The sequence below is a fragment of the Clarias gariepinus genome, chromosome 20 (genome assembly GCF_024256425.1).
Source record: "Clarias gariepinus isolate MV-2021 ecotype Netherlands chromosome 20, CGAR_prim_01v2, whole genome shotgun sequence".
NCBI classification, from domain to species: domain Eukaryota; kingdom Metazoa; phylum Chordata; class Actinopteri; order Siluriformes; family Clariidae; genus Clarias; species Clarias gariepinus.
This window is the reverse complement of record NC_071119.1, coordinates 11,442,211-11,468,110: the sequence shown is the minus strand read 5'-3', so window position 1 is coordinate 11,468,110 and position 25,900 is coordinate 11,442,211. Positions and strand designations below refer to the sequence as shown.

The window sequence follows — 25,900 nt, the reverse complement described above, 5'->3', positions numbered from 1 at the left end:
AGTTGAGGGTTAAGGGCCTTGCTCAAGGGCCCAACAGTGGCAACTTGGTGGTTGTGGGATTTAAACCTGGGATCTTACGAACCGTAGTCCAATGTCCTTAATGGCTTTATGAGTGGTTTTAAGGTAATTTTGGATTGCCGTACTTTACAACTTTGCTTCAGTGCATTTATGCTGCTTTGGTGATGGCATTCGTTAATGAGAAAACCCTTCACAGCATCTCATAGGGTTGAAGCCTGGACTTTGAGTTTTACAACTACTTGATTTTTCTTTCCTGCAGCCATTTAGATCTGGGCCTGATTCTTAAGCCTAAAAGTTGCTCCTAATGATGAAATTCTAAGAAAATTCTTAGAATTATGACATTTTCTTAGAACTTCCCCTTAAATTTGGGACTAAATCTTAGTAAAGATGGAAATGATTTATGAAACATCTTAGCCCTAAAAACAGATCCTAAGGTAAAAAATGTTATGAGTATAGAGGAGAACTTTTAAGAGGCTTAAGAGTTTCTATAGCAGAGGACAAAATGGCGGAAAAAATAAATATTCTCCAAACACTGACTGTAAATGCTCTTCTGTCTAGTTTGTTTTTCTTGTTCTTTTACTTCCTAACGTCTCTCTTGGATTGTTGGCTACATAACATCCAAAAGTGAAACCTAAACAGTTCCCATCAATCCGAAATAGATTACAAGTAATAAAATCAGTACGGTAAATAAATACTGTAAATGTAAGAACTTAAATATAGTAACAACTGCGTGCAAATTTGTTGCTTTAAAAGTAGACACATTTTCAACATTTGGTTGTTTTAATTAACTTTTAAGTAAGATATTTAGCCCATAACAGAAACTTATATAGTAATAATAAAGTAGCCTGTATTCATGATTATACAATTTCTTTTATTAATTATATTATCATATATTCTATTTTTACAAAGAGCGCATTTTAAGACCTTTACAGATTTTCTTATCAACCAATCACAGTCCTTGAATTGCTGCATCATCTCGAGCAATAGGGTCAACAACACTTCCTCACTAAGATAAAGGTTTTTGTACTTCCCTTACTCAAAGTTGCTCTGAGAATTTTCCTAAATCACTTTTAGTCTAGGACTCCCAGCTAGGACATTTAGGCTAAGATAGGAGCTCTCTGAGAGAATTCTAAAAAGCTTTGTGAATACGGGCCCAGGTCAGGCAATTTGCTTGTGTGCTTGGGTTTATGACCAAACTTTATCCCAGATTAAGCTACTGGCCTCATATCTGGGGTTCATTATTATTTCCCTGTTTCCTGTGGTGGCAAAACAAGCCCCAGTTATCAGCCCTCTACCACCATTCCTCACAGTTTGCATGAGGCATTTGCTTGGTTTTCTCATAAATATCATGCTGTACATGTTGACCAAACATCTCCACTTTGGTCTCATCAGGTCCAAAAGGGTATAGTTTAAGAACCTTTGTGGATTGTTCAGATTTAGTTTTGGAAACTGAAGTCGTGTTGCTATATTCTTCATTTCTTAGACAAACCTAGCATGAAGGCCATACTTGTTCATTGTTTCTGATTGTTTTATTATGAACACCATGTGCTTACAATGGCCTGTGGGTCACATGACGTTGGATTAAATTTGCTGGGAAGCAGACACTTGGGAAAAGACACTTTGCATGTGTTTCCTTCTCACTAAAGAATGTTAAATTTGACATTGTTTGGAGACGGCCTTATAACCCTCATCAGATTAGTGAGCATCAGAAACCGCATGTCTAAGGTGATGGCTGATGTCTTTTCTTTTTTAGAAATGAAGTAGACACACCTATTGCCCGAGGTTCCGCTTATAGACACTTGTTGATATAATCTCAGTAACACCTGGTTGCTAATTACTTTCCTAACAGTGGTAGAAGCAGGAAGGGTGTACTTATTTTGTTCCCACTTGGATACTTAATGTTAAGTTAAATATTTTATCGACACTCTTTATTCTTAATGGTGTTTACTGATGAGGTCTGGTACTGAAGAATAGGGTGTACATCAGGAGTATTAAAGAAGAGTGTGCTTTCTTCTAACCATGACTCTATATGGAAAGCATATGCTTTTTGGAGGACATACTTTTTCAAGTTTCAAGTGACTAGAGATAAGAGAGCCAGTAAATATGTATCCTGGGATCTGTATGTCAGACCTGCTGAAAATTACTATATATATATATATATAGTCATTTTTAAAATAACTAATAATTTCATATAAAAGGAACTTTATTGTTATAAACTTTTGAATCAATATCCATTTTTTCTTTTGATTAACATGATGAAATAATACAAAATAAGAACTGTTACACTGTCTAGGTATTTACAGTACACACATACACTCGAAAGAAAATACACCCATGCTTGCAAACACACATACTGGCTACTTTGGCTACTTCCTGCTGAATAGTTAACTTAACACGTGTTGCTTTTATCTTGAAATAACCAAAAACTCCGAATTTTGAAAAGTTGTAAACTTTTTTTTTCAACCTTTGGTAGAATTGAGATAAATTTCCAAATCTTCATACAAATAAATTGGTAACAAGCATGGAGGATTAATTTTACATTTTTAAAAATCTTCTATGTTAGTTATTGGCATAGAATGCTTTTGTACCAGGCATATCGCTTGCATTTAAAAGTTAACGACAGTCTGACGATTTTCCACCACATTGCAAACACACATACTGGCTACTTCCTGCTGAATAGTAAACTAAGTTGTCTGGCGAAGGTAAATCAATGTTTCCCTCATCATTGCATTTAAGTACAGTTTTATTGTAAATAAATCAGATTTTTGCTGACAAGCTGACTGATCCGTAAACTGTGAGAAGTCAAAGCCATAGCGTGTAAAGCGACAAGAAAGGAAAAGCCTTCCAACAAACAAATCATCAGACTCGTTTGAGTGTGGCGTGAAAGTGTGATCGTGCTTTGTCACCTTAATTAGTGAACGTACCGTAGCAAACTAATTTTCAGTTCATTGGCCATAGGATTGATACCTCCTTCGAGATAAACCTGAAGAAGTCAAAGATCAACTTTGGGCTGAAGGTGATGGCAAGGTGAACATGTAGGCCTGCTGTACCGAAGCATATCGTCAGATCTGTGGAAGCATGTGAAACTTGGCGCCTGCTTGACTGCCTGTGTGACCAGCCATCTCCATTAACGCTGCAATATGAGTGTCCCAGCTAGAAATGCCTTCAGGTTCATCATGCAGAAAGATAGTCACACTGAAGAAAGAAAATTGGGGAAGAGTAAAGGAATGTAATCAAAGCATGAATAGTATTCGACAGATAGCAACATTATTGCGTGAGTTCCGTTGATTTCGATCACTTGTTAAAATTGAGACCCATGAATTTTTAAAAATTCATTTAATTTATTACAGGTACAATATATGAACTCATGCGGTAAAATGTAAGAAGTAAATTACTTCCGTTTAATTACCGTTCAAAACCGAGTTCCTGTAGGCATTGTAAAGTTAATAATTGTCCTGTAACATTGTCCCGATGTGCTGTATTGTTCATTCAGAAAAGACATACTGTATGTCTCGTTGCAACAGGCAACACTGTGGTTATATGCCTTGTTTTGTTTTTTGGAAAAAAGAGAAAGTGCTATGCAGATCACTTTTTTGTGCTGATACAAGAAAAGAGAAATGGTTCATACAGCATAGTGGGTGTATCCAATGACAACACAAACAATTTTTCACAAGCTGCTTTAAATGATAAAAATTGGCTCCTCCCCCAACGTAAGATTTACAAATTTGTAGATTTGGATAAATTCGTAACAAGCATGCAGGATTAATTGTATATTTTTAAAAGCCTTCCATGTTGGTTTATCGACGTACTGTACTGTAGAACGCTTTTGTACCAGGTATATCGCTTGCATTTAAAAGTTAACCTCAGTCTAACGATTTTTCCACCACAGTGCAAATGCAAGACTTTTTACCCTGTATAACCAGCATTAACATCCATTGTAGTGTCTGTTTCTATGGTTAGATGAAAAGAAATGTTCACATGGCCAGCTATACAAGACAATGAGCTGACTCGAATGCATTCTGAGGCCTGTTGTGTAGTTACGGTGGTAAAGAGCGACCACACCCTTCCTGTTCTTTGCCGTCATTTTACGCTTCAGCATGGAAACATTGTTATTGTTGTTTATCGTCTTTCCTAATGAGCCATTTGTTTGTCAGACCACCTCAGGGAGGACACACAGGTACAAGTCCCCGATGTCCGCACTAGAATAACTGGAGACGTGCATCCAAGGACAACTAAACTCAACTGAAAATAAATCTCAGGACGTTAGAAATATCAGAACATAAAATAATTCTAATAAAGAAAAAGAATCGACTTGTGCTGTTTATGACTATAAATCTTGACCCAAGCAGATTCATGACCTTGTTGTTATTGTCAATTCTTTATTTAATCTGTCAAGTGATTTGTTTTTAATTACAAGTGAATGTAATAATAAGGGCTCAATTCCGTTTGGTCAAAAGGTGGTTTTCTATACCAAGAGCTTGGAGAAAGTTTTGAATTAATACTCTGGACATAATACACTGCCTGTCCAAAAAATTTTAAATGTCATTTCAGAAAGCTGCATCAAGCTAAGAAAACAACTAAGACGATTTGAAATGACTTGAGTTGAGAACCTTCCAACACCTACAAAGATCAAGTCAAGTCAAGTAGGCTTTTATTGTCATTTCAACCATATAGAGTTCAGTACACAGTGAAGTGAAAGGGTGTTCCTCCAGGACCGAGGGGCTACATACTGTACATGTAACAAACATTAACAGACTCTAACTAGCTAACTACGACACCCAATTAGCTGACTATCTTAGACAAACCAAATTATCAAAAAATACTATACAAAAGACATTACTATAGAAAGGGGCAGGACCATGACAACATGACACAATGCAATAAACTGTGATATACTCAGATCGTGGATTGAGGGTAGTGCAAGTTAATGGCATAATAGATAACAGCAAAGATGAGATAAAGTCCTTGGGCAAATAACAGCTGATAATATAAATATTGGTGCAAAAAAAAAAAAAAACATTTCAAGTTGAAAAATGAGCTGGATGGTCGTGGATCAGTGTGTATGCACGAGATTTCCTGTCGTTCTGTGCGTCGGACCGATAGTAGAAGCTGTTCAGCGCATCTGGAAGGGAGCCGTCACTGTCACAGGCAGGTGATGATGTCCTGTAGTCGGTGATGACTTGTACTGTATGTCCTGCCACATGTGCCGTTACTGTTTTTAGGCGGAAAAGGCATACTCTGAAGGCGAAGTCTTGGGTCTTCAGAAGTGCAAGCACCTCCACAGTGTTCAGCGGTTTCTGGTAGCGCCGTTAGATGATGCTCTTGGAGACTGTGACGTCATCGGTGATCTTGTTAGTGTAGCTGATGATGTGTACTCCTCCAAGTCGGTGAAGTCGCCGTAACTTGCAGCCTCCCTGAACTTGAATTTTCTATTCCAGAGCGATGGGCGCGTCAGGGTAAGAAGGGAAGCGCATGAAGCGATGCCACTTAACACGTCTCTGGAGGCAGTGTTATGATCTGGGGTTGATCAGTTGCTCAGGTCTAGGCTCAGGAACATTATGTGGCAATAAAATGAAGTCAGCGACGACCAGAATGTACTGAATATCACATAATTTATCACATCAATAAACCAACATTAACTACATTTTATATTAATGTTAACGTTATACAAGTATGAGTAAAATTTTTGTTTAGTAAATAAGAGAAGGTAATAATATGGTGTATAATGATAAGGTGATAAGGTTAATTATCACACTTATTATAACGATAACGCCTGTTCTGAGGACATACTGTATGTGACACGTTCGCTGTATTTCATGGGACACTGACAGACCAGAAGCGGACCAAACTGCCGAGTCAGCTTTTGTCACGTCTGCCTGAAAAGTGTCAGAAGTCACTACAAGCCGTATGTCAACGGAAAACCGTCACGTCTTATGTCGACGCCGTGTCAGAACCTACTGTACACGACATGCCTTTAGGACAGGCGATGCCTATCAGCATCAGTGGAATTTAAACTTTCCTATTTATTCATAGCCTCGTTTTCATCGTACTTTCTCCTTTCGGAAAATCCGCTGTGTGAAAGTGACACACCAGTCACACACTGGGACTTTACCTTCAGATTTCGCTTGCCTAGTCGATTCTCGACTGTTTGACCGTAAACAAAGGATGAGCGTACGGCTCTGGCGATTGGCCCGGAGCGCTGCCTCTCCTAGATTCTATCGATGCCGTGGCAAAAGACCGTCACGTGACCCTCTGCCTCGCTTTTCCGTGCAGGTTTTCTGGAGTTCCCCCGAGGAACCTGGGCAATAACACGAAACTAGTGGAGTGGATGCCACAGAATGACCTGCTGGGTGAGTACACACACACACACACACACACACACACACACACACACACATTCACAAGTGATGACTCAGCAAAAGTGGCCTCCTTCATTATATTCTCCAATTGTGTAGAAACTTGTCGACTGTTTATGAAGTGTTTGGGTGTGTGTGTGTGTGTGTGTGTGTGTGTGTGTGTGCATGTGGGTGCCTGTATGTGTCTGTGTTATTGTGTGCTGTAATGTTGGGTGGAGACAAAATGTCCCCACAGGAAAAGCGATATATGAAGGTTTTAGGGAATTCTTTTGGTCCCCATGAGACCGTAATAATGGTGTGTGTGTGTGTGTGTGTGTGTGTGTGTGTGTGTGTGTGTGTGTGTGTGTGTGTGTGTTCGTGTCCTCATTTGTGTCTGTGTTTGTGTGTAAATACATGTGTGACTTTGTATGCTCACCTGTGTGTGTGTGTGTGTGTGTGTGTGTGTGAATGTACTTGTTTCCATATGCATGTGCCCCTTTATGTGTGTGTGTGTTTATGCAGTATGTCTATGTATGCTTATCTGTGTTTGAGTGTGTGTCCATGTCTTCCCTGTGTGTGTGTTCTTCATTGTGTTTGTGTATACAAGTGTGTCATGTACGTGCGTGTGTGTACTGTATGTGTGTGTCCTTGCTTGTTTCTGTGTCTGTTTTTCTGTGTATTCTCTACCTGAATTTCCATTTGTGTGTGTGTGTGTGTGTGTGTGTGTGTTTATGCAATGTGTCTATGTATGCTCATCTTTGTGTGTGTGTGTGTGTGTGTGTGTATCTGTATACAGTATATTGTACGTTTCTGCCCAGGTGTGTACATATACGTTATGTCTTTGTCTCTGTCCCCGTGTGTGTGTGTGTGTGTGTGTGTGTGTGTCTGTGTGCACATGTGTTTGCATGTCTGTCTGTGTGTCTGTTTGTCTGTCAATCTGCTGGCTGAAACTCATTTTCTGTGTGTGTGTGTGTGTGTGTGTGTGTGTGTGTGTGTGTGTGCGTGTGTGTGTGCGTGTGTAAGAATAACTGAAACAGTGAGACATTGTTCTTCCTCTGTCCCTCTCTCTTTCTCCTGCGTTTTCATAGTTGCCCTTAAAGCCAGTCGTTTATCCTTTTATCTGTTCCCTCAATACATCCCCTCATCTGTCCATCTATAACATAGCTGTAGGAGAAATACTTTTCACATAGAAAGAAAGAGAGAATTGCAAATGATCTGGTTGTTAAATTAGCGTCTGAATCACATCCTGCTAGTGTCTGTCAATGGCACATTGTGCTCTCATACACACACACACACACACACACAAAACAGAATGAGGATTGTGACCTCGCCTTATCGGTCATTTGGGCTAATTTTCCTGGTTTTGAATACACAGCTGGGAGAAATGCACGAGAGAGAGACAGAGAGAGACAGAGACAGAGAGAGAGAGAGAGACAGAGAGAGAGAGAGAGACAGAGAGAGAGAGAGAGACAGAGAGAGAAAGAGAGAGAGAGAGAGAGGGAAAGAGAGAGAGAGGAGGAGACATTTGGCACCATTTTTCTTCTCCTCCATCTTTATTGACACAGGCGAGGGTTCACCTGCATGCACCAATACATCACTCATTTAATCATTACTGGTTAAATGTTAGCCAAGACAACACACACACACACACGCACACACACACCCACACACTGATCCCCGCAGTCAAAAATCATCCCTGAAACCAGCAGAAATGTGTATCACTGATTAGCACTGCATAGGTATGCATATTTTATTTTTTATTCTTTTTATTTGGTTCAGGTAAGTATACATGAAAAAAAAAATCTAGCATAGGAAACCTAAGGAAATCAACATGGCTCTGACTTCCTGACTGAAAGAAACCAAACCCAAGCAGTTTTCAGAAGCACACTCGTACAGGGAAGCGAGACGGGAACGTCTGGATTTGTTTAGATTTTGTGTTTCAAAACAGCTTAGTTGTACAGAAACCGCAGAACACACATTTAATGCTATACAACATACAACATATAACTCAAAAAAGAAAAAAGGAAAGTAATGTACAGGCGATCACCTGTATTTCATGACAGAAAAGTCAGTCTTTAATTCGAAGTCATATGTATGTTTGTACTGTATATTACTGATGTTATTTTTAATATAAGAACCAACATGGCAGTCTGTTGGAAATTCATATTATCAGTCTGAGAAAAACCCGATGGTAAAAACGATGTTCCGTTAAACCAATTAATAGCTTTTCACTCAGTAACTGGAGTATATCTTTTTAAATCTCTCTAAAGGGCGTGTCCAGCATATCCGACTCCGCCTCCGCGTCACAATCTTTTTTTTTTTTGTCCACTATGATCAAAAGCAAATAGCGTTTGGAAGAATAGTCTTTGCATTTGAGTACAGCTTTAGCGATTTGTTCATCCTTACAACTCACATAGTCGCCCAACATCTTTGTGACGCACTTTGTGTTTCCTTTAATCCGTGCCCGGATGACGTGGCCTCTGTATGTGTGTTTGTTAAACGCTGCTTCACCCAAGTTGAAAGAAAGTGCTGATTTACAAGTCAAATCCCGGTCTACTGTGTACATTTGGGGGGAAAAAAACATACTAAGAAGGTTCTGATGCAGGAAGTTGAGTCAATAAATTCTATTCCAATTATTTTTTAGGACACAAAAACACCAGGGCGTTCCTCAGCCACGGCGGCCTAAACAGCATCTACGAAGCCATGTACCACGGCGTGCCCGTCGTCGGAGTGCCCCTGTTCGGCGATCACTACGACACCATGACGCGAGTGCAAGCCAAAGGCATGGGCATCATGCTGGAGTGGAAGAAAATGAGCGAGGAGGATCTTTACACGGCTATGCTCAATGTTCTCACGGATAGCAGGTAATCCGAACGCGCCCATCCCAGAAATCTGTTTCTCTTAAAGGATGGATTAAAAAAAAAACACACACAACACGTCATTGTTGATTTTGTTCTATTGAATTCCACCTACACATGCCACACCAGTTGTACACGTCTTGATGGAGCTTGATTTATACTTGACGCGTGAGTTTGTGTGCACAGGCAACCTGAGGTGCACTGCTTACACACACTCCTCATAGTGTACCTTATACCTTACATACACCATTTAGCAACTCCAATACTGCAGCTCTTGTGTGATGTTCCTGGTTTGCAGTGGTCAGGACCTACCAAAAGTTGTCAGTGAACGTCAGAACTGGACCAGAGAGCAATGGAATAAGGAGGCCTGATCTGATGAATCATGTTTCTTTTACATCATGTGAATAGCCAGGTGCCCGTGCGTCACTGTTAAGTTAAAAAATTATGGATATATTTACAGAAAAACAAGTATTTAAATCTAAAGTCAGTTCCTGAGTGAATACAAATTTTCATGCACTGTTCTACTGTTCCTACTTTAAAGAGCATGAGCCATTCACATGTTCTGTTAAAATCTGGGGGAAAACAAAGATGGCATCAAAGTAACCAAACAATCTGGAAGACCATAAGAAGCAACACTTCAAGTTAACACCGTTAAAGATAAATGTAAGACTCCTCCTGGGGAGGAAGTGGCAACCGGATGCACTATGGGAAGAAGGCAAGAAGTGGGATGCTCTAGGCAATGTTCCGCTGTACATTCATGGGTCCTGCCATTCATGTGGATGTTACTTTGACACATACAGTACTACCTACCTAAACATTGTTGCTGACCAACTTCTCCGCTTCATGGAACCAGGTTCAAGATGAATGATGGTGAACAATTCAAGGTTCTGCATCAGCCTTCCAATTCTCTAGATCTTTATCCAATCAGGCATCTGTGGGAGGTGCTGCAAAATACGTCAGATCCAATGGAGGCCCTACCTCGCAACATACAGGACTTAAAGCATCTGCTAGTTATGGCTTGGTGCTAGACACCATAGCACACCTTCAAATGTCTAGTAAAGTCCATGCCTTGACTGGTCAGAGCTGTCAAAGCGTCAAAATAGGGGCCTACAAATTACTCGTCGGGTGGCTATAATGTTACAGCAGATCAGTGTCTGATCAGTATCTGCAAGATTTCCAGATGTGGTTTTGCATCAGGAATGATAATAGTTTGGGTTAGATAGATTTTTGTAAAACTTAATTTTTTTCTTTTTTTTTTAAAGTAGTATAAAAAGAGACAGGGAGAGTACATCCTCATTCTGATGCACACACAGTTTATTTTTACTGCCAGTGCAATTAGTGTGACTAAAGTTTAAAGGTTTGTGTGGAACTTTGTGTCCTAGCGAGCCAAATATTTACACAAGCATGCCTTTTATGTGTACAGGAAGGAATTGTGAACAAACTGATCTATAAAATATCTAATTATTTAGTTTCACACACAAAAAATAAATGGGTTTCCGTTTTAAGGCAATGTTTTAGGGTTTTGTTTAATTAAATATCTGGATCAATAAAAAAATCAGTGTTAGAATTTAAATTAATATTTTATTGTGAAAATTATCGGAAGGAATTTTGGATAATAATTTAAGCAGTGACCTACCAAATTAGTCCGTGAACTTCAGAACTAGACCAGAGAGCAATGGAAAAAGGTGGCCTGGCTTGATGAATCATGTTTTCGAGTACATCAAGTGAATGGATGAGTGGACAGAGTGGCTGTACTGGAGAGACACCAAACACACAACCACATGATTGATCGTGTCTGAATGTTCTCACTGTATATTTACAGAAAAAGAAGAATTTAAATCTAAGGTCGCTACTACTCCTTCAAAGAGCATGAGCCATTCACATGTTTTGTAAATCTGGGGTAAACAAAGAGCGGACCAAAGTAACCAAACAATCTGGAAGACCTTAGGAATAAACACTAAGAAGGATGGGAAAGCTAAGACAATAAAAAAAATATCAGAAAAACCAGAACAGTCACTTTCCTGGGAAAGAGATGGCACCCGGATGCGCTAAGAGAAGAAGGCAAGAAGTGGGATGTTCTAGGCAATGTTTTGCTGGGGAATCTTGGATCCTGCCAACATGTGGATGATACTTTGACGCATACTGTACTACTGTACCTACCTAAACGTTGTTGATGACCAACTACTCCGCTTCATAGAACCAGTATTCCCTGATGCCAATGGTCCCTTTCTACGGGATAATGGATCAAGATTGGTGTTGCATCAGCCTCTAAATTCTCTAGATCTCTATCCAATCAGGCATCTGTGGGATGTGCTGGAAAAACAAGTCGAATCCATAGAGGCCCCACCTCGCAACTTACTGGACTTACAGCATCTGCTACTGATGGCTTGGTGCTAGACACCATAGTGTCAGAAGTCTGGTTAAGTCAATCCCTTTTTGAATTTGGGGACCTACTAAGTACTTGGCCATAATGTTAGAGGAGATAAGTGTCTGGTCAGTATCTGGAAGAATTCCACAAGTGTTTAGTGTCAGGAATAATAATTAAGAAATACGTGGAAAAAAAAGAGAAAGAGAGAGCAGAATCCTCATTCTTGATGCGCACGGTAAATTTTTAATGCTCAACAGTGTGACTCAACTTTAAAGGCCTGTGTGGAACCTTGGTGTTTTTGCGAACCAAATATTTGCACAAGTATGACTTTTATGTCTTAAGGGAGGAATTGTGAACAAATCGATCTATAAGATATCTAATTATTTAGTTTGACAAAATAAAAAAAAATAAAAAAAATCATGGTTTATGTTTTGAGGTTTCAACGTTTTGTTTAATTGAATATCAAGGTCGATTTGCATACTAATTTTTTAGTATGCATTATCGTATGTTATGCAAATAACATTTGCATAACATACGATAATGCATACTAAAAAATGATCTTGAATAATAATTTAAGCAACAATTTTTTTTTCTGTTATACAACTTTAAGAGATTTTTGTGTGATACAAAGACAAGAGGTATTATCCTTCTAACTATAGCTAAAAAGAAAAATGACTGTTGTTTCTGAATATAGAAATAAAAAGTGTATAAATCGTTATAATGATTGTATATTCAATATAATGTCTAAGCCTTTTAGTGTGATTTGTATCGCAACGACTGACATAAATCTGAAAAAACATCTGAACTACATAATTTTTTTTAAAGGTGGGTGAAGCTTTAGTCTTCTTTTAAATTGTCCTGATTCAGAATGATGTAGGATAAAAGAAACTGTATCATAAAAGTTTTTCCTTACTAAGATTAGATATTGTTATGACATAAAAGATCCAAAGATTCAGAGATGTCTTAGATGTTCATAAATCTAAAGATAATCGTCACATCTGCAATACACATCACGTGACATGTACCAAGAGTTAGATTATTATTTTTTGTCCATGCAATATGCTACTGTCTTCTGTTTTTAGGGCTGGTTTTGTTTTTTATTATTATATCTAGAGCAAACACCACATCAATCAGAAAAAAAAAAAACCTGTCGAACATGTTTAACATGCAGGATGACGGCATGAGTTTCCACATAGTTTGACTTTGGAACCGTCGAGCCCAGAGGTGAAAACTGATGGTCTGGTGACTCCTTGTGGTCACGCAGGTCTTCGTTTTTTTGAGCGTCTGTTTGCACCCTGGTGAGACTAGCCACATGGCAACTATTGGATATTTACTCCTACCCCGTTCTCAAACAAAGTGGAGGGGAAAAAAGATTTAGGGTTTTTAGTAACAAGCAGAGGATGTAGTAATAAACTGAAACTCACAGATGAATGAAGCCTTGATCTCACCAATCCAAAGGTGCTTACCATGTAAGAGTCAAACTTAATGCAAATTATGCAAATAAGTTTGAGGTGTGAATATACATCACCTGTGTGTAAATAGCATGGTTGGCTACAAACACACAAGTACGATTAGCCACTCAGGATTCAAATAGCACTGTTGCCTATGGGCACCTTGGTGTCAGTAGCATCTGCCTTAGTTTTTTTCTCAAAAAAAAATCAGCCTTTACTTTTTAAATTGTTACAAAGAACATTCATGAGATTCGACCATCCCGCCGATTCTCTCTCCTTCTTTTCTGATTCTTGTTCTTTCACTTTTCTCAGGTATCGAGAGAAAGCCCTCAAGTTGTCCGAGATCCACAAAGATCAGCCCGGGCATCCAGTGACACGTGCCATATACTGGATCAGTTACATCCTGAGGCACCGCGGTGCCGAGCACCTGCGCTCGGCCGTCTACAGCGTCCCCGTCTACCAGTACTTCCTGCTGGACGTCACCGCCGTCCTCGGAGTGGTCTTGTTTGCCGTCTGCTACTGCGTGTACTGGATAGTCCGGAAAGTCCGCTCATGTTTACGGGGACGCGAGGCCTCGGAGGAAAAGGCCAACGGACACTGTCACAACGGCATCGCAAACGGCAAGCACAAACGCAACGGCCACGTCAAGAGCCTCGACAAGAAGCTCAAATAACAAACCTAGGCAAAAAATATATACATCGTTTAATAGACGCTGAAGCTATACTAAAGATGAAAAAACTAACAACATGCCATGTGCGACAGGAAATAAACACACAAGACATGAACAAACCAACATATACACGAAGCAAGATGAAGGCAGGAACTGACAGCCAAGTGGAGCTTGTTGATCAGAGTCTCTACTCCAGTGAATGTTAATACGTGATTCGGAATATCGACTCCATCCTTCGTAGGAGAACAATGACACTATTAATGTTATGAAGCATCTCTTAGTAGCTAGTCTCCCTTGCGATGATGTCTCAAGTTTCAGGTGTCTGTACAGAATAATTATTTATTATTTTTCAACTCATTTTTGGAAATATTCCCATCTTTATTGCCTAGCTCTACCGAAGGTGCTCGCATCCCCTGAATATGATCGTTATCGGCTTGTTATCGTAAACATCGCAAACGTAGCTAAATAGTTAAGAGTAACGTCAAGCCTTAAAGAAAAAAAATATATCCACCCTGGATAATCAATGATTAGGAACTGAACTAATCTTCTGTGATTCTTACTTTTTTGGATTAAATGAAACGTTTTGAATTTTATCCCTCATCACGGCAGGTTACTTTTGCTTCCCTTAACAGGTTCCGCATTATTTTCCCATAATGCGACACATTGCAACTATTTCAATCTAATATCACACATAAAGCTCGACTGTTTGTCGGGGTTGGAAAATTGTTTCTTAACGTTAATAACGCAGTGCGATTTCGAGAAACTGCTGCTGCTAACAAGTAACATTCGTTTGCCACAGAGCAAGTCCACTTGCCATTGTTTTTTCATTAGGATCTTTATTGAAGTTCACTTCTTTAAAGTGTAGGTGTCTGCTTCAGAGCTATAGATATATATACATATATGTTTTTTCAAATTATAGGCAATTGTCGTAGTTTAGAATGTTCCCAATACTGCTTTTAAAACAAATAATTTCTTGTCCTCACACTCCCCTTTGATTCCGCCGTCAGGCACTTGTGTGTACGTGTATATATGTATGTATGTATGTGTGTGTGCATGTATGAATGAAGGAAACAGGTTTGAGGCGCTCATGTATGTCCTGTTGCTTCTCACAGAGCGAGTGTGTCCTACGAGGCTCTATATTGTAAATCTTCGGTACTGTAGTTGACATCGCACCATTCCTTTTTGGAACCAGCCTTTTTTTTCTCCATGAATTTTTTTGAGCTGTGACCCTTTTAAGGTTGGTCCCTTTAGCGCTGCTGCTTGAGTTCCGATAACATTTCATGCACATCTGAAGGATCCGTACTACCTAAACGATTATATGAGATCGTCGCTCGTGCAACAGAACACAATTGGTGAAAGATTTTTTTTTTCTGTCTACAAAGTTCCCATGTCAATTGGTTGTTTCTATTTCCTTGCACTAAATCCTGTAAGACCTTCATGAAAAAAAGAAAAAAAAAAAAACCATACTGATCTCGATCCAGCGATTGTGTCGGATACCATACAAACAAACTATCTAAATACATTAATTCACTGGAAGTTCAGCTATTTTCTCTGTGAGCTTTAGGCATTTTTTCCAGCCAGACGTTGTTTATAATTACGTCCATACTTGAATATTGTTCTGTACATGGCTGCAAAATGGCTGGAACATAATTGCACATAAGCTATGACTAGAGAAATAGCTGCACCCTGATGTCTTTAAATTTAATTCAATTTAATTTCTGCTTACTTTTTTTTATTTTTTTTGGTCATAATTACAGTATTAACAGACACCTAATAGCCGGATGAAATAACTGTAGTTGCTTTATGTAGTGGAGTGTACATGAGCAACTATACAAAGTGTGTGTGCGTGTGTGCGTGTGTGTGTGTGCGCATGCGTGCTTGTGTCCAGCGCTGTGTTTATACTTCTAATTTAAACATGCTACAAGGAAATTTTCTTTTCTCGACCCTTTCTTTCCTTTTACTGTCAGATTCCATTGCCTGCTTACATGTTTTTTTTTTTTTTTTATTAAGGAATGATTTAAATATTTTAAAGTGTCTAGCGTGTGTATGTTGTAATGTAAATATAGTACCTAAACAAAAATACTAATGGTAAATAAACATTAAATATTTTGTTTGCCTAAACTGCCGTGTCCAAGAGCTTCTTTTCCCCCCAAAATCTAGCTAGCGTGCTTCACTTTGCTGGACAAGTTCTATTCAAGTGATTTCTTGGTTCAACATGTCTGGCAGTAATTGGACCTGAGTGTGAGAAGTGTTAGTTAACTAGCTTTCCAAAATCACAGATCATTCATGATTTAGCAAGGGGGCAATTACTTTTTCACATAGGGTGAGGTAGGGTTAGACAGCTTTTCCCTGTTTTTACCATTTGGTCTGCTTTACCCTCTGTGGTTATCTCTCACCATTTTTTAAAACTGTTTGGCTCCCTGTTCAGCCTTCACTTGCTGTCTCTTAGGGCAGGGACACATTTGCATGGACATTTCTCCTCTCCAAAGATAAAGTTTTCTGGTAAGAGAACAGAAGCTTCGCCCTGATGTAGCAGATAAGATATGGAATTGGTTCAGATGTATGTACGTATCCAAAGGAAACTTCTCGTTGGAGGATCTTGGAGCATCTGTTTGGGTTGCTGCACTGGAATACAGCTGGCCAACATGCCTCATGTATATGTTACATCCAGGGCAGATCTCTGGATGTTGTAGCACCTGTTGGATTGACAGGGAAATCTTAGTATGCTGAATAATTAATCTCTCACAAAGATGGCCTATATCAGATAGGAGACCAGGCGTTTCAGGCAGGGTTGTCTGAGGTCAGAAAGCTTGCCGTTAAACCAAATGCATGGGGATTCTCTTTTATACAAGGTGTTGTACAAGGTTTCGTCTTCTAATTCTCAACTGTAAACGTTCCCTGAGAAGAAGTATATGTGACAAAATCTTATCAATCGTGCAATCTCTGCCCCATGTACGTGGATTTCCATGCATTTGTGGGTTTCCAGTGGCAACTTTTCAGCGCCAGGATTTAAACTCATGGCCTTACAATCAATAGTCCAACATCACCTATGTCTGCAGCTATAATATACACCAATCAGCAATAACCTTTTTACCACCTGCCCAACATTGAGTAGGTCTCCTCTTTACCACCAAAACTGTAATGCACTGTGCTACCTTTCTGTGGGAACTATGAGGCCTTCCCTTCCCATGTGCACCAGTGAGCCTTGGCCACCCATGACCCTGTTGCCAGTTCACTCTGTTGCCAGTTTTCCTTTCCTGGAGAACTTCTGGTATGTCCTGACCACTGCGGACTGGAACGGACCCAGAAGACCTGCTGCTTTGGAGCTGCTCAGACATTACAATTTGGCTCTTGTCGCGGTGGCTACAGTTACAATATCTCGTTACACTTGTGCGTGGAAGTGGCTGGGATACACTAGGCTGATGTTGATGTACTGGAAGCAAACAAAAAAAAAATGGACAAACATAAGGATTTGATTGACTTTGACAAAAGGCAAATTGTGCTGACTAGACAACTGGGTCAGAACAAGTCCAAATTTGCAGCTCTTGTGAGATGTTCCTAGTCTACAGTGGTCAGAACATACCAAAAGTGGACCAATGAAGGAAAACGATGAGCTGGTGACAGGGTCGTGCGCGGCCAAGACTCACTGATGTATGTGGGGCCAAAGCCTGGCCTGTGTAGTCCGATCCAATAGAAGAACTACTGTAGCAAAAAATAAATGCTAAGAGGGTTATTGCTGGTTCTGATATAAAAGTACCAGAACTAGGCCTAGTTTAAATCCTTTTCCAACATGATGATGGCTCTGAGCATATTTTTCCAAACTGATTGGCCTGTACAGACTATAAACTGATCATTTTAATAATGAATTAGACTCCTGAATGAGTGCCAGGCCTTCTCACTGATATCAGCACCACTAATGCTCTGATGCAGGGGTGGCCAATCCTGGTCCTAGAGTGCCATGTTTCCCAATTATCCCTGCATTACTCACGGCTGATTTTCCAGATCAGGTGTATTCTGTCAATCAGTAGCTGAAAAATACTCATTCACTTTTGTTTTCCCCCACTCCACCCTCTTGGTATCTTCCAGCTTCTGAGTGACTGAACATCTGATCTAGTTAATGAGCAATGAGCAGTGCTGGGATAAGGAATAGGTTTGTGGCCACTCCTGCTATAATGCAAAATCCCACCAGCCTCATCCCAAAATCAGGTGTCAACAAATGCTTCGCTAAACAGTTCAAATAACCCCTGTTCCCAAAAAGAAAGGTACACGGTGTACCATTGGGCTGCCCTTTCATTCCTTATAGTTTCATTCATTTACATTTTTGAGCCCTGTCTCCTACAACATGCAGCATGAAGGGAAAAATAGAACAGGGAAAAAGAGCCAGGGGATCATCAAGCATCAATCTGAGATTAAGTTTGACATTTCTTTTTACTTCTGCAAGCATTTTACATACGGTTACCTGTGACCTGCCTCTCAAATAAGAACATGGGCTTTTTCTCACAAAAGCACAGTAATGTACATCTGGGTAAACAGTTTCATCTTCAAAAACATGGATGGAGGTTTTTAAATCTGTAGTCTTATTTTTTTTGTGTGTGTGGCCAGGAACTGCCTATTTCCCAAGGAAACACCTACGTTTCCCATACCTTTGATTCCATTGTAGGACCTCAAAGTTGGAAATCTGTAGAAAACAAACAGATGGTGCTTCCATAACAAACTGTCCAGTGGACATGATTACCATACATACCTCAAGCAGCATCTGATTCTTACAGCATATGGTCTTTCACAACTGTTGCTGCTGGCCAATTAGATACAAGTACCCTTGCAACAGACGTTGGTGGCCCAGCTTTGGGTTCAGGTGTTGCACAATATGGTAATTCATGTAGTTTCTGAGCCATTTTGGGACCTTTTGGAATCAAATTCAACAAAGAGCATGGCTCCATCTATGGATGGGTTTGTTAATGATATCCCATCAATGCCCCATTTCCCCCTTTAATGGGATGGATGGAATATTGGCCATATTGGTCAGAGTGCTTGGGACTGCCATTAGAAACCGGTCTACCAGTCTAACCAGTTCGTCCCAATTGAAAAAGAAATTTCTTTTTAGGGTTAAGAGGAAAATCTATCAAAAAGGACTTTGGGCAGACATCAGAGTTTCTTGGGTTGCCTCTTTTTATTTTATGGAAATACTGTGGACCACTGATAGGCAAGTGACATGGAGAGTCATGACTGCACTCAGAAGTTTTAAGAACTTGGGCTTGTATATCTATTATTAGAGAAGAAGACAATGATTTTTCTTTAGGCATGAAAGATCGAACAATGGTGGTAGTTATCCTGGTTGTCATCTTACTAGGTAAAGCTTGGGTTTCTGTTCAAAGGCCATGACGTCATTGCCAAAGTGACTTGTTTTTTTTTCTATGGGCAAGTGATTTTATCCTTATCACTTTAGATAAACAGGTTAACCAAATATTTTCTCCAAATTTCATACAGGAAATCCTATTCTTAAAGGAATGTGTAATTTGTATGACTGGGATTCAGTCTAGGCCGTTCCCGCTTTGCAAATGAACCTTCTCAAACATCCGTGGCATATATTCATTACGCCTGAACACTTTTAAGTAATTGCAACCAAGTAGAGGCTTAAAAGACTGGTGGCTTTGCAGGTGGCAATTTGCTGGTCTATCGGGTATCAGGTGATCTGACAGTCACACTAGATGTAGTGTAGTGCTAAGATACAGTCGTGTGTGCATGTGTGTGTATTCATTCTTGCTGAGCGACGGCAGGTAAGCCGACACCACTTCCCCCTAACGTTCTTCTCGTCCTCACTTAATTATTCACTGGTAGCTGTAGATTGCACACTGCAGGGATGAATACAATAGAAAAGAGAGAAAGATAACAAAAACACAGACAGAAGAATCACCATAGAATAAGGAATTAATAGTGTAAGGAATAGCACACTAGAGATTGATCAGGAAATAAATACATGGACATTACACAAAGGTACAGTTACCACTCAGGGGTTTTATTTGCAATATGAGTTTGTATTTCAAATACAATTGGTCAGATAAAATGAAATCAGTTTGAGGTGTAACACAAATTTTTAATAGTTTTGCATTCGGTTTGGAGTTATTCTATCCATTCCCTTTTTGCACACTTTATTGCATTATAGAGTTAAGGTCTTAGACTTTACACTTAGACTTTAAGTGTGACATTTTACACACATTTACCACAAGATAATGTGCGATTTTTTTTTATTTTTTATTATTAAACAAAGCACAGTTCTGAGAGTTTATACCACTAGATGTCGCTGTTGCACCACTGCAGAATGTTATTTGAAATTTTAGCAAACCAGTCCCTCTTGCACTAGATGTCGCTGTTGCACCACTGCAGAAGATGATTTTAACTTTTGTCGCATGGTTTTCCAAAAAAAAAAAAAAATATATATATATATATATATATATATATATATATATATAAATGCACTATGGCACCTAATTTCCCAACACTGTCCAGAGTCTACACCTTGTGTCCATTTTAAACTAATTCCTTGGTTTGTTTATTTGTATCTAAACAAACTACTAACTTAATTTAAGAACTTTAAAATCCCTGTATTTGTATCTTTATCTGCAAATTTTGTTAATTCAATGTATGTTCATTGTATTTGTATTTGGTTACATCCCGAATGTAATCGTCATATGAGGACAGTTGAGGTCTGAGGACATTTTTCAACCATGGCAAAGCAAGAATTCACTCAGCCCAAGGCAAGGCGTAAAGGCAACGGTATCATGAAGTTTACAGTAATTGCAGTGGACACAATACAATAATATGTGCTTTTAATAGACAAGGTGATCCTTAGTGGGGTAAAACCAGTTGCCGTTTGCCTAAAGCACTCTGCGTCTCATAGATGACGTGACAGTTGCATCCAGGAACAGACTGCAGATGAATGATGGTGAGTTTTATTTTTGGTCTAATCTAAGCTACCTTTTGTATTTACATACTGTAGCATTACGGTATCTGATAACCAGCATTTATGCAAGGTTCTGTCTGCCATTTTGAAAATGGTCGTGAGTCAGATATGGAGCTACCTTTACGGTTCGTCTATGCAATTAGCTGTGGAAAAAAAAAAAAACGTTGGTTGTTAAACTATCACAACAAGGATAATGCTGATTAAGAGTTAAGCCAGACTGTGGCACAGACAAGGGTTTTAAAGACCTAGAAGTGGCCTTGGGTGAAATGAAGTCTAAAAAGTGGAAAATTTATAAACTTTGCAAAAGTATATTAGAGCCACAGGGCATATTTAATATGTGTGCTTTTATGACCAGGTCATACAGTATATGGGAATAACTCGAAACCTAAAAACTTGAGTACACCCAGTCCCCATAAGTACTCTAATACTAATACTAATACACAATCTGTGGGGAAAGAAAGTGTTAGTCTTGCTATACTTGGGAAATCTCTTAATGTGTGTCAATTAACCTCTAAACACTCTAAAGTAAGTGTTTCGTCTTAGTTTTCTAAAATAGTTTTACTGTCAAAATTGTTAGATATTTGTTCTTCTAGGTTTTTTTTTTTTTTAGTGTATGCCCTGATGGGGTGTTGTGGGGACATTTTGTTTCTAACAAGATAGAAAAACAAGCATAGAGACATTCTAAGTAAATGCACTCATGTCACATCGCAACCACTTCTGAAAACTGACACTGAGTCACAATAGAATCATATTTCACTGAGTGTGTGTGTTGGGGTGTTTTATATCCTCAGAGCCAGTATAGATTAAATTCTTGATTACCGGCTTTCTAAATCTTGTCTTAGTAAGATTAAGCACTGAGTAAGTCTGAGACACCACACACACACACACACACACACGCACAGCTGGAGGAAGACTGTTGGTCATGGTTGACCACACAATGTCTTCCTTGGCTTTAAACAACATCAGGCTGCTATGTAATACTCTCTTCTCTTCCTATCCCTTCAATCTTATCCTTTCTTTCCTCTTCTTTTATCTCTTCTTCTCTTCTCTCAAGTTCTTTCTACATCTTGTCTCTTTTCCTCTCTCCTATTTTCTTTTCTCCATTTCTAACATATTCTCTTTTCCTTTTCTTCCATCATCTGCACTTTTGTCGTCTTCTCTCTAACCCCAACCAATTTTTACCTCTCCTCCCCTCTACTCTTTTCTTTTTTTGTCTATTATATTTACTTTTCATCATATTTCTTGCCTCAATTTCTATAGCCTTTCCTTCTCTTCTTTTTTCTTTTTTTTGTTTTTCAATTCTATATTCTTTACTCTTCTTTTTTTCTTGCTGCTTCTTTTCTCTTCTTCACTTCTGTCCTTATTTATAATTTAATTTAACTCTTTTTCTCTTTTTTTGCCACTATTCTCTTTTCTGTTCTTTTCTCTCCACTTTCTGTTTTTACCTCTCCCCTTTCCTCTCCTTTTCTCTTCCGTAATGAAGAATTAAGTCACAGAAACAACTAACAATTCATGAGACGTAGAAAGAGAGACTTAAAGAGAATGTACTTCTCAGTGAAGGACTTGATTTAATCTGAGTAAAAAGAATGACTTGAGAATAAAGCCTATGGCTATGGCTTTCCACACACACACACAGACGCACACGCACATACAGACTTTGGCATGGTGGCACTTGGCTTGAGTTCTGTCACGTCACCTTGAAGTGGGTAGAAGATAAATAAAGAGGAGACGACAAGAGTGTCGAAAAACAGGACTAGCAGGCTTCCCACACATCCTGAACAACCTGAATTATAGAAGAGTTCTGGAGAGAAAAATGCACGAAATGCACTGAAAAAAGTGAACTGTCAGACTATTGAGCCAGGGGGATAACATGTTATAGCATAGTTAGCATTATATTTAGCATATATGTTTACCTATACTGTGTGTGTGTGTGTGTGTGTGTATAGCTACATATATACATTTAGACATGCTGTATATGCACATATATTTCCAGCTAAAAATTAAGCAAGTACTTCTTACAATAGCTTACATGGAAGACACATGCTAAAGCTACAAGGTCTATGTGATGCTAGAGCTAGCTTAGCAGAACCACCTGTCACCTGTGTTTTTGAAGCAGTGCTTTTACTAAATTTGATCATTTTTGTTGCTGGAGTTTTGGTTAAATTGTGTTTAGTTCCCTTTTCAACTGAAGCAAAGTGTCAACTGTTTTTTTATTTTAGCAATATCAATTGAGAGGAAGTGCTGTTGTGCTAGCTATTAGCACAACATGATGCAGCTATACTGTGGGCATGAAGGCAAAGCCCATAATAGACACCTTGCTTCAGTTCAAAATGGATCTGAACACAGTTAGCAACCAACAGCTACTAGTTTTAAATTCTCAATGTTGCTATATAGGCAAAAGCTGAGGTGAGTAAAGCATGGAGATGGTGGACAGTCTTGTATACATCACAAATTCAATTTGTCACTTATTTCGCTTTAGAACATCAACGTAAGCTCTGTTAACTTCCAGGTTCTTTTGTTAAATCCTAAATATGTAGGGTATTTAATCTCTTGTGCCACACGCCAGTGGTGCCCTTGATCAAGGGATAAAAAGGGATTTAGGATTCAGCCTTGTGTTATAAGCTAGTTAGCTTTGTGGCTCATTTTAAAACAAACATGGACTGCTAGAAAAAGCTGTAAGAAAGTGAAGAAAGATGTGTTTTCTTGCTGAAAGTGCTTTCGTGACTGGTTTTAAAGGTGGGATTCCCCATAGCAAAGAAACTCCAAGATGAGATCCCATGTTCATTTCTTCTTTGTCTCATAGACAGAAATGAGCCGTCTTTAAAACTTGAATGAGATTTAAGTGTTTTCTGCATCTTCTTAAAGGTGTCTCAAATGTGGCTCATTACCTTTAAATCTCAGAGATAGTTTATATATGTCTTGTGTGCAACTCACATATGCCATATGCTGAAATGAGCCATCTTTGAGACTTGAATGAAATTTTAGCTGTTTTCTTAATCTTCTCAAATGTGTCTCAAATATGGCTCATTGCCTCTAAATCTTAGAAATAGTTCATATTTGTCTGGTGTGCGACTTTTTGTTTCCCTAAAGCAGTGTTTCACATAGTGTTCTACCACACATAGAGTATGCAGTACTTGTAAACTGTGCATTTGGATTTTCTGATGTGATCCTTTTTATTTTTTTTGCTTTTGTGTGTATAGTTAGTTAAAATGAAATAAAATTTAGTTATTTATATATAAAATATAATATAAAATATATTCTGCTGAAAAAATATATTGCACAATCCTAACTCATATACAGTATATATATATTTTTTTTTTACATAATGCAAAGAATGGCTAAAATGCTTTGGGGTTTAAGGGCTAGGGTTCTCTGAGAAACAGTGCCCTCTACACTAAAGAGTGTTTATTACTTTTTTATATACTTCACCTTACTTTACACATACGGGTAGGTGGAGGAAGGGGTTAGTAGGTTGGATCTCTAAAATGAAGGTATGTAGATATGTAGGTTGGTAACAACTAAAGTCGGTTACAAACTTGCTTTGTAATAAATGTTTTATTTTCATTATTTATTTGTGATGTTATATTTTGCAATCTAGCTTGTTTAAAAAAAAAAAAATCCAATCACCAGTTATTTTATTATACAGTACACCCAAGTGTCCCTAGTTGATCAACAAGGCTAATGCTTTACAAATGTGTACACCTTAATAAATTTATTAAAATTAAACTGGCAAATATACTTTACATTCTGTACAAATGTCATTACCAATAAAGAACTAAAATACAACATACAGAATATTTTTACTGAGAAGTGAAGCAATGAGATAATGTTTGTGTTCAGTGATTTCTGTATACACTTTCCATTTAAGACCAAACCTATTTTTGATTATACATTTATGACTGAATGTTCATATGAATTCTAATAAAGACATAATTTCCCACAATTCTCCCACACATGCTCTAAGCCTGCAAATGTTCAAGTGTCCAGTGTGTTAGAGGAATGTGCAGCGCATCGCCAGGCCTCGTCAGGGGCACGTCAGCAAAAAAACACTTTACCAAGTATCATTCATCCAGACCTTTAGGTGGCGGTAGCGCACCAACTACTTACTGTAACCTGCCGCAGATAAAAATTAAGAAAAGAGTAAGAAAGCAAAGCGGGCAGTAAAGGTGGGTTTTACTTTTTCGCGCCGAATTTAAAATATTTGTTTTATTGACAAGGAGTCAGAATGTAAGTTACAACCACAGAGTCTGTGGTAAAAACAAACAAACAAACAAACAAAAACTGGTATACTTACAGTAGCTAAAATTTACACTGCTTACATTTGTTCCTAAATTGCACAAGGTATTAAAATGCTACCTGTGAGTGGTTTAGCATGTGGATTAGCATATCTAGGTAACTAACACTTGTGAGGTTGAAAGTTTTTTTTTTTTTAATGGTAAAAATCAGTCAGCTGGTTACAGTATGATTATTAGGCATTTCCTAAGTTAACCAGTGTGGTTTGACATACTAAGTTACTTTTAATTTTTTAAATAGTATGTTAATGTTACTGCATGATCAGTTTTTGAAAACCAGTAGTTTTATTAAATGAGTGTTGAGTGTTTAACAGTAGTTACCAAAACATGTGACTTCAGAGACCTCGGTTAATTATATTTTATAAATAAAGACCAATATGTTTGTTTGTGTTAAGGTTATCTTGGGAATTATAGACATTTTACTTTAACTGGGTTCTCTTCGAAAGCATGCCACCTCAGGAGACCAAGAATGCAGGAGAATGTTCCGGAATCTCCATCAGCACATCATCATCAGTCAGGTACCAGCCCATGAGCAAGCTCAAGCCCACCTTCAGACAGTTGGGAATGGAGTAGCTGAATGGTGTTTAGGTAAATCTCAAATGTTTTAATATATATTTTTTGTTCTATTAAATTCTAAGCAACTCCAGGAGCTGCAGACTTTGGACAAACTTGTTGGCCATCCACCGCAAGAGACGACTGATGTAGCCGGTGAGAGAGATTCTTTTCACTGGAAGATTGTCACAATGCTGTGGACTTCTGTATAAATCATACTTTGAATTGAGCAGTGTGACTCTTAATATCTTTGTCAGTTTGGGTGACATTTTGTATCATTTAGTGTCTTGATTTGCCAGATTTTGCTGGTGTCTGTTATATTGTGTGAATTGTAAATTTGTTACACACGTATGTTGTTAATTGAGGATTTTTTCAATTTTCTCATTTGTGTTTCA

The 25,900-nt window shown here is 38.6% G+C and overlaps 1 protein-coding gene across 1 annotated transcript in view; it reads left to right on the top strand.

Annotated features, from left to right (window-relative positions):
- Nucleotides 1-15,784, top strand: part of ugt8 (UDP glycosyltransferase 8) — a 32,921-nt gene extending 17,137 nt beyond the window's left edge. Inside the window, exons 4-6 of the mRNA XM_053479565.1 lie at nt 6,292-6,368; nt 8,998-9,217; nt 13,343-15,784. Of these exons, the coding sequence (XP_053335540.1) occupies nt 6,292-6,368; nt 8,998-9,217; nt 13,343-13,703 (658 nt within the window). The 3' untranslated portion in view covers nt 13,704-15,784. The remainder of the gene's footprint in view (nt 1-6,291; nt 6,369-8,997; nt 9,218-13,342) is intronic.
- Nucleotides 15,785-25,900: the final 10,116 nt, after the last annotated feature.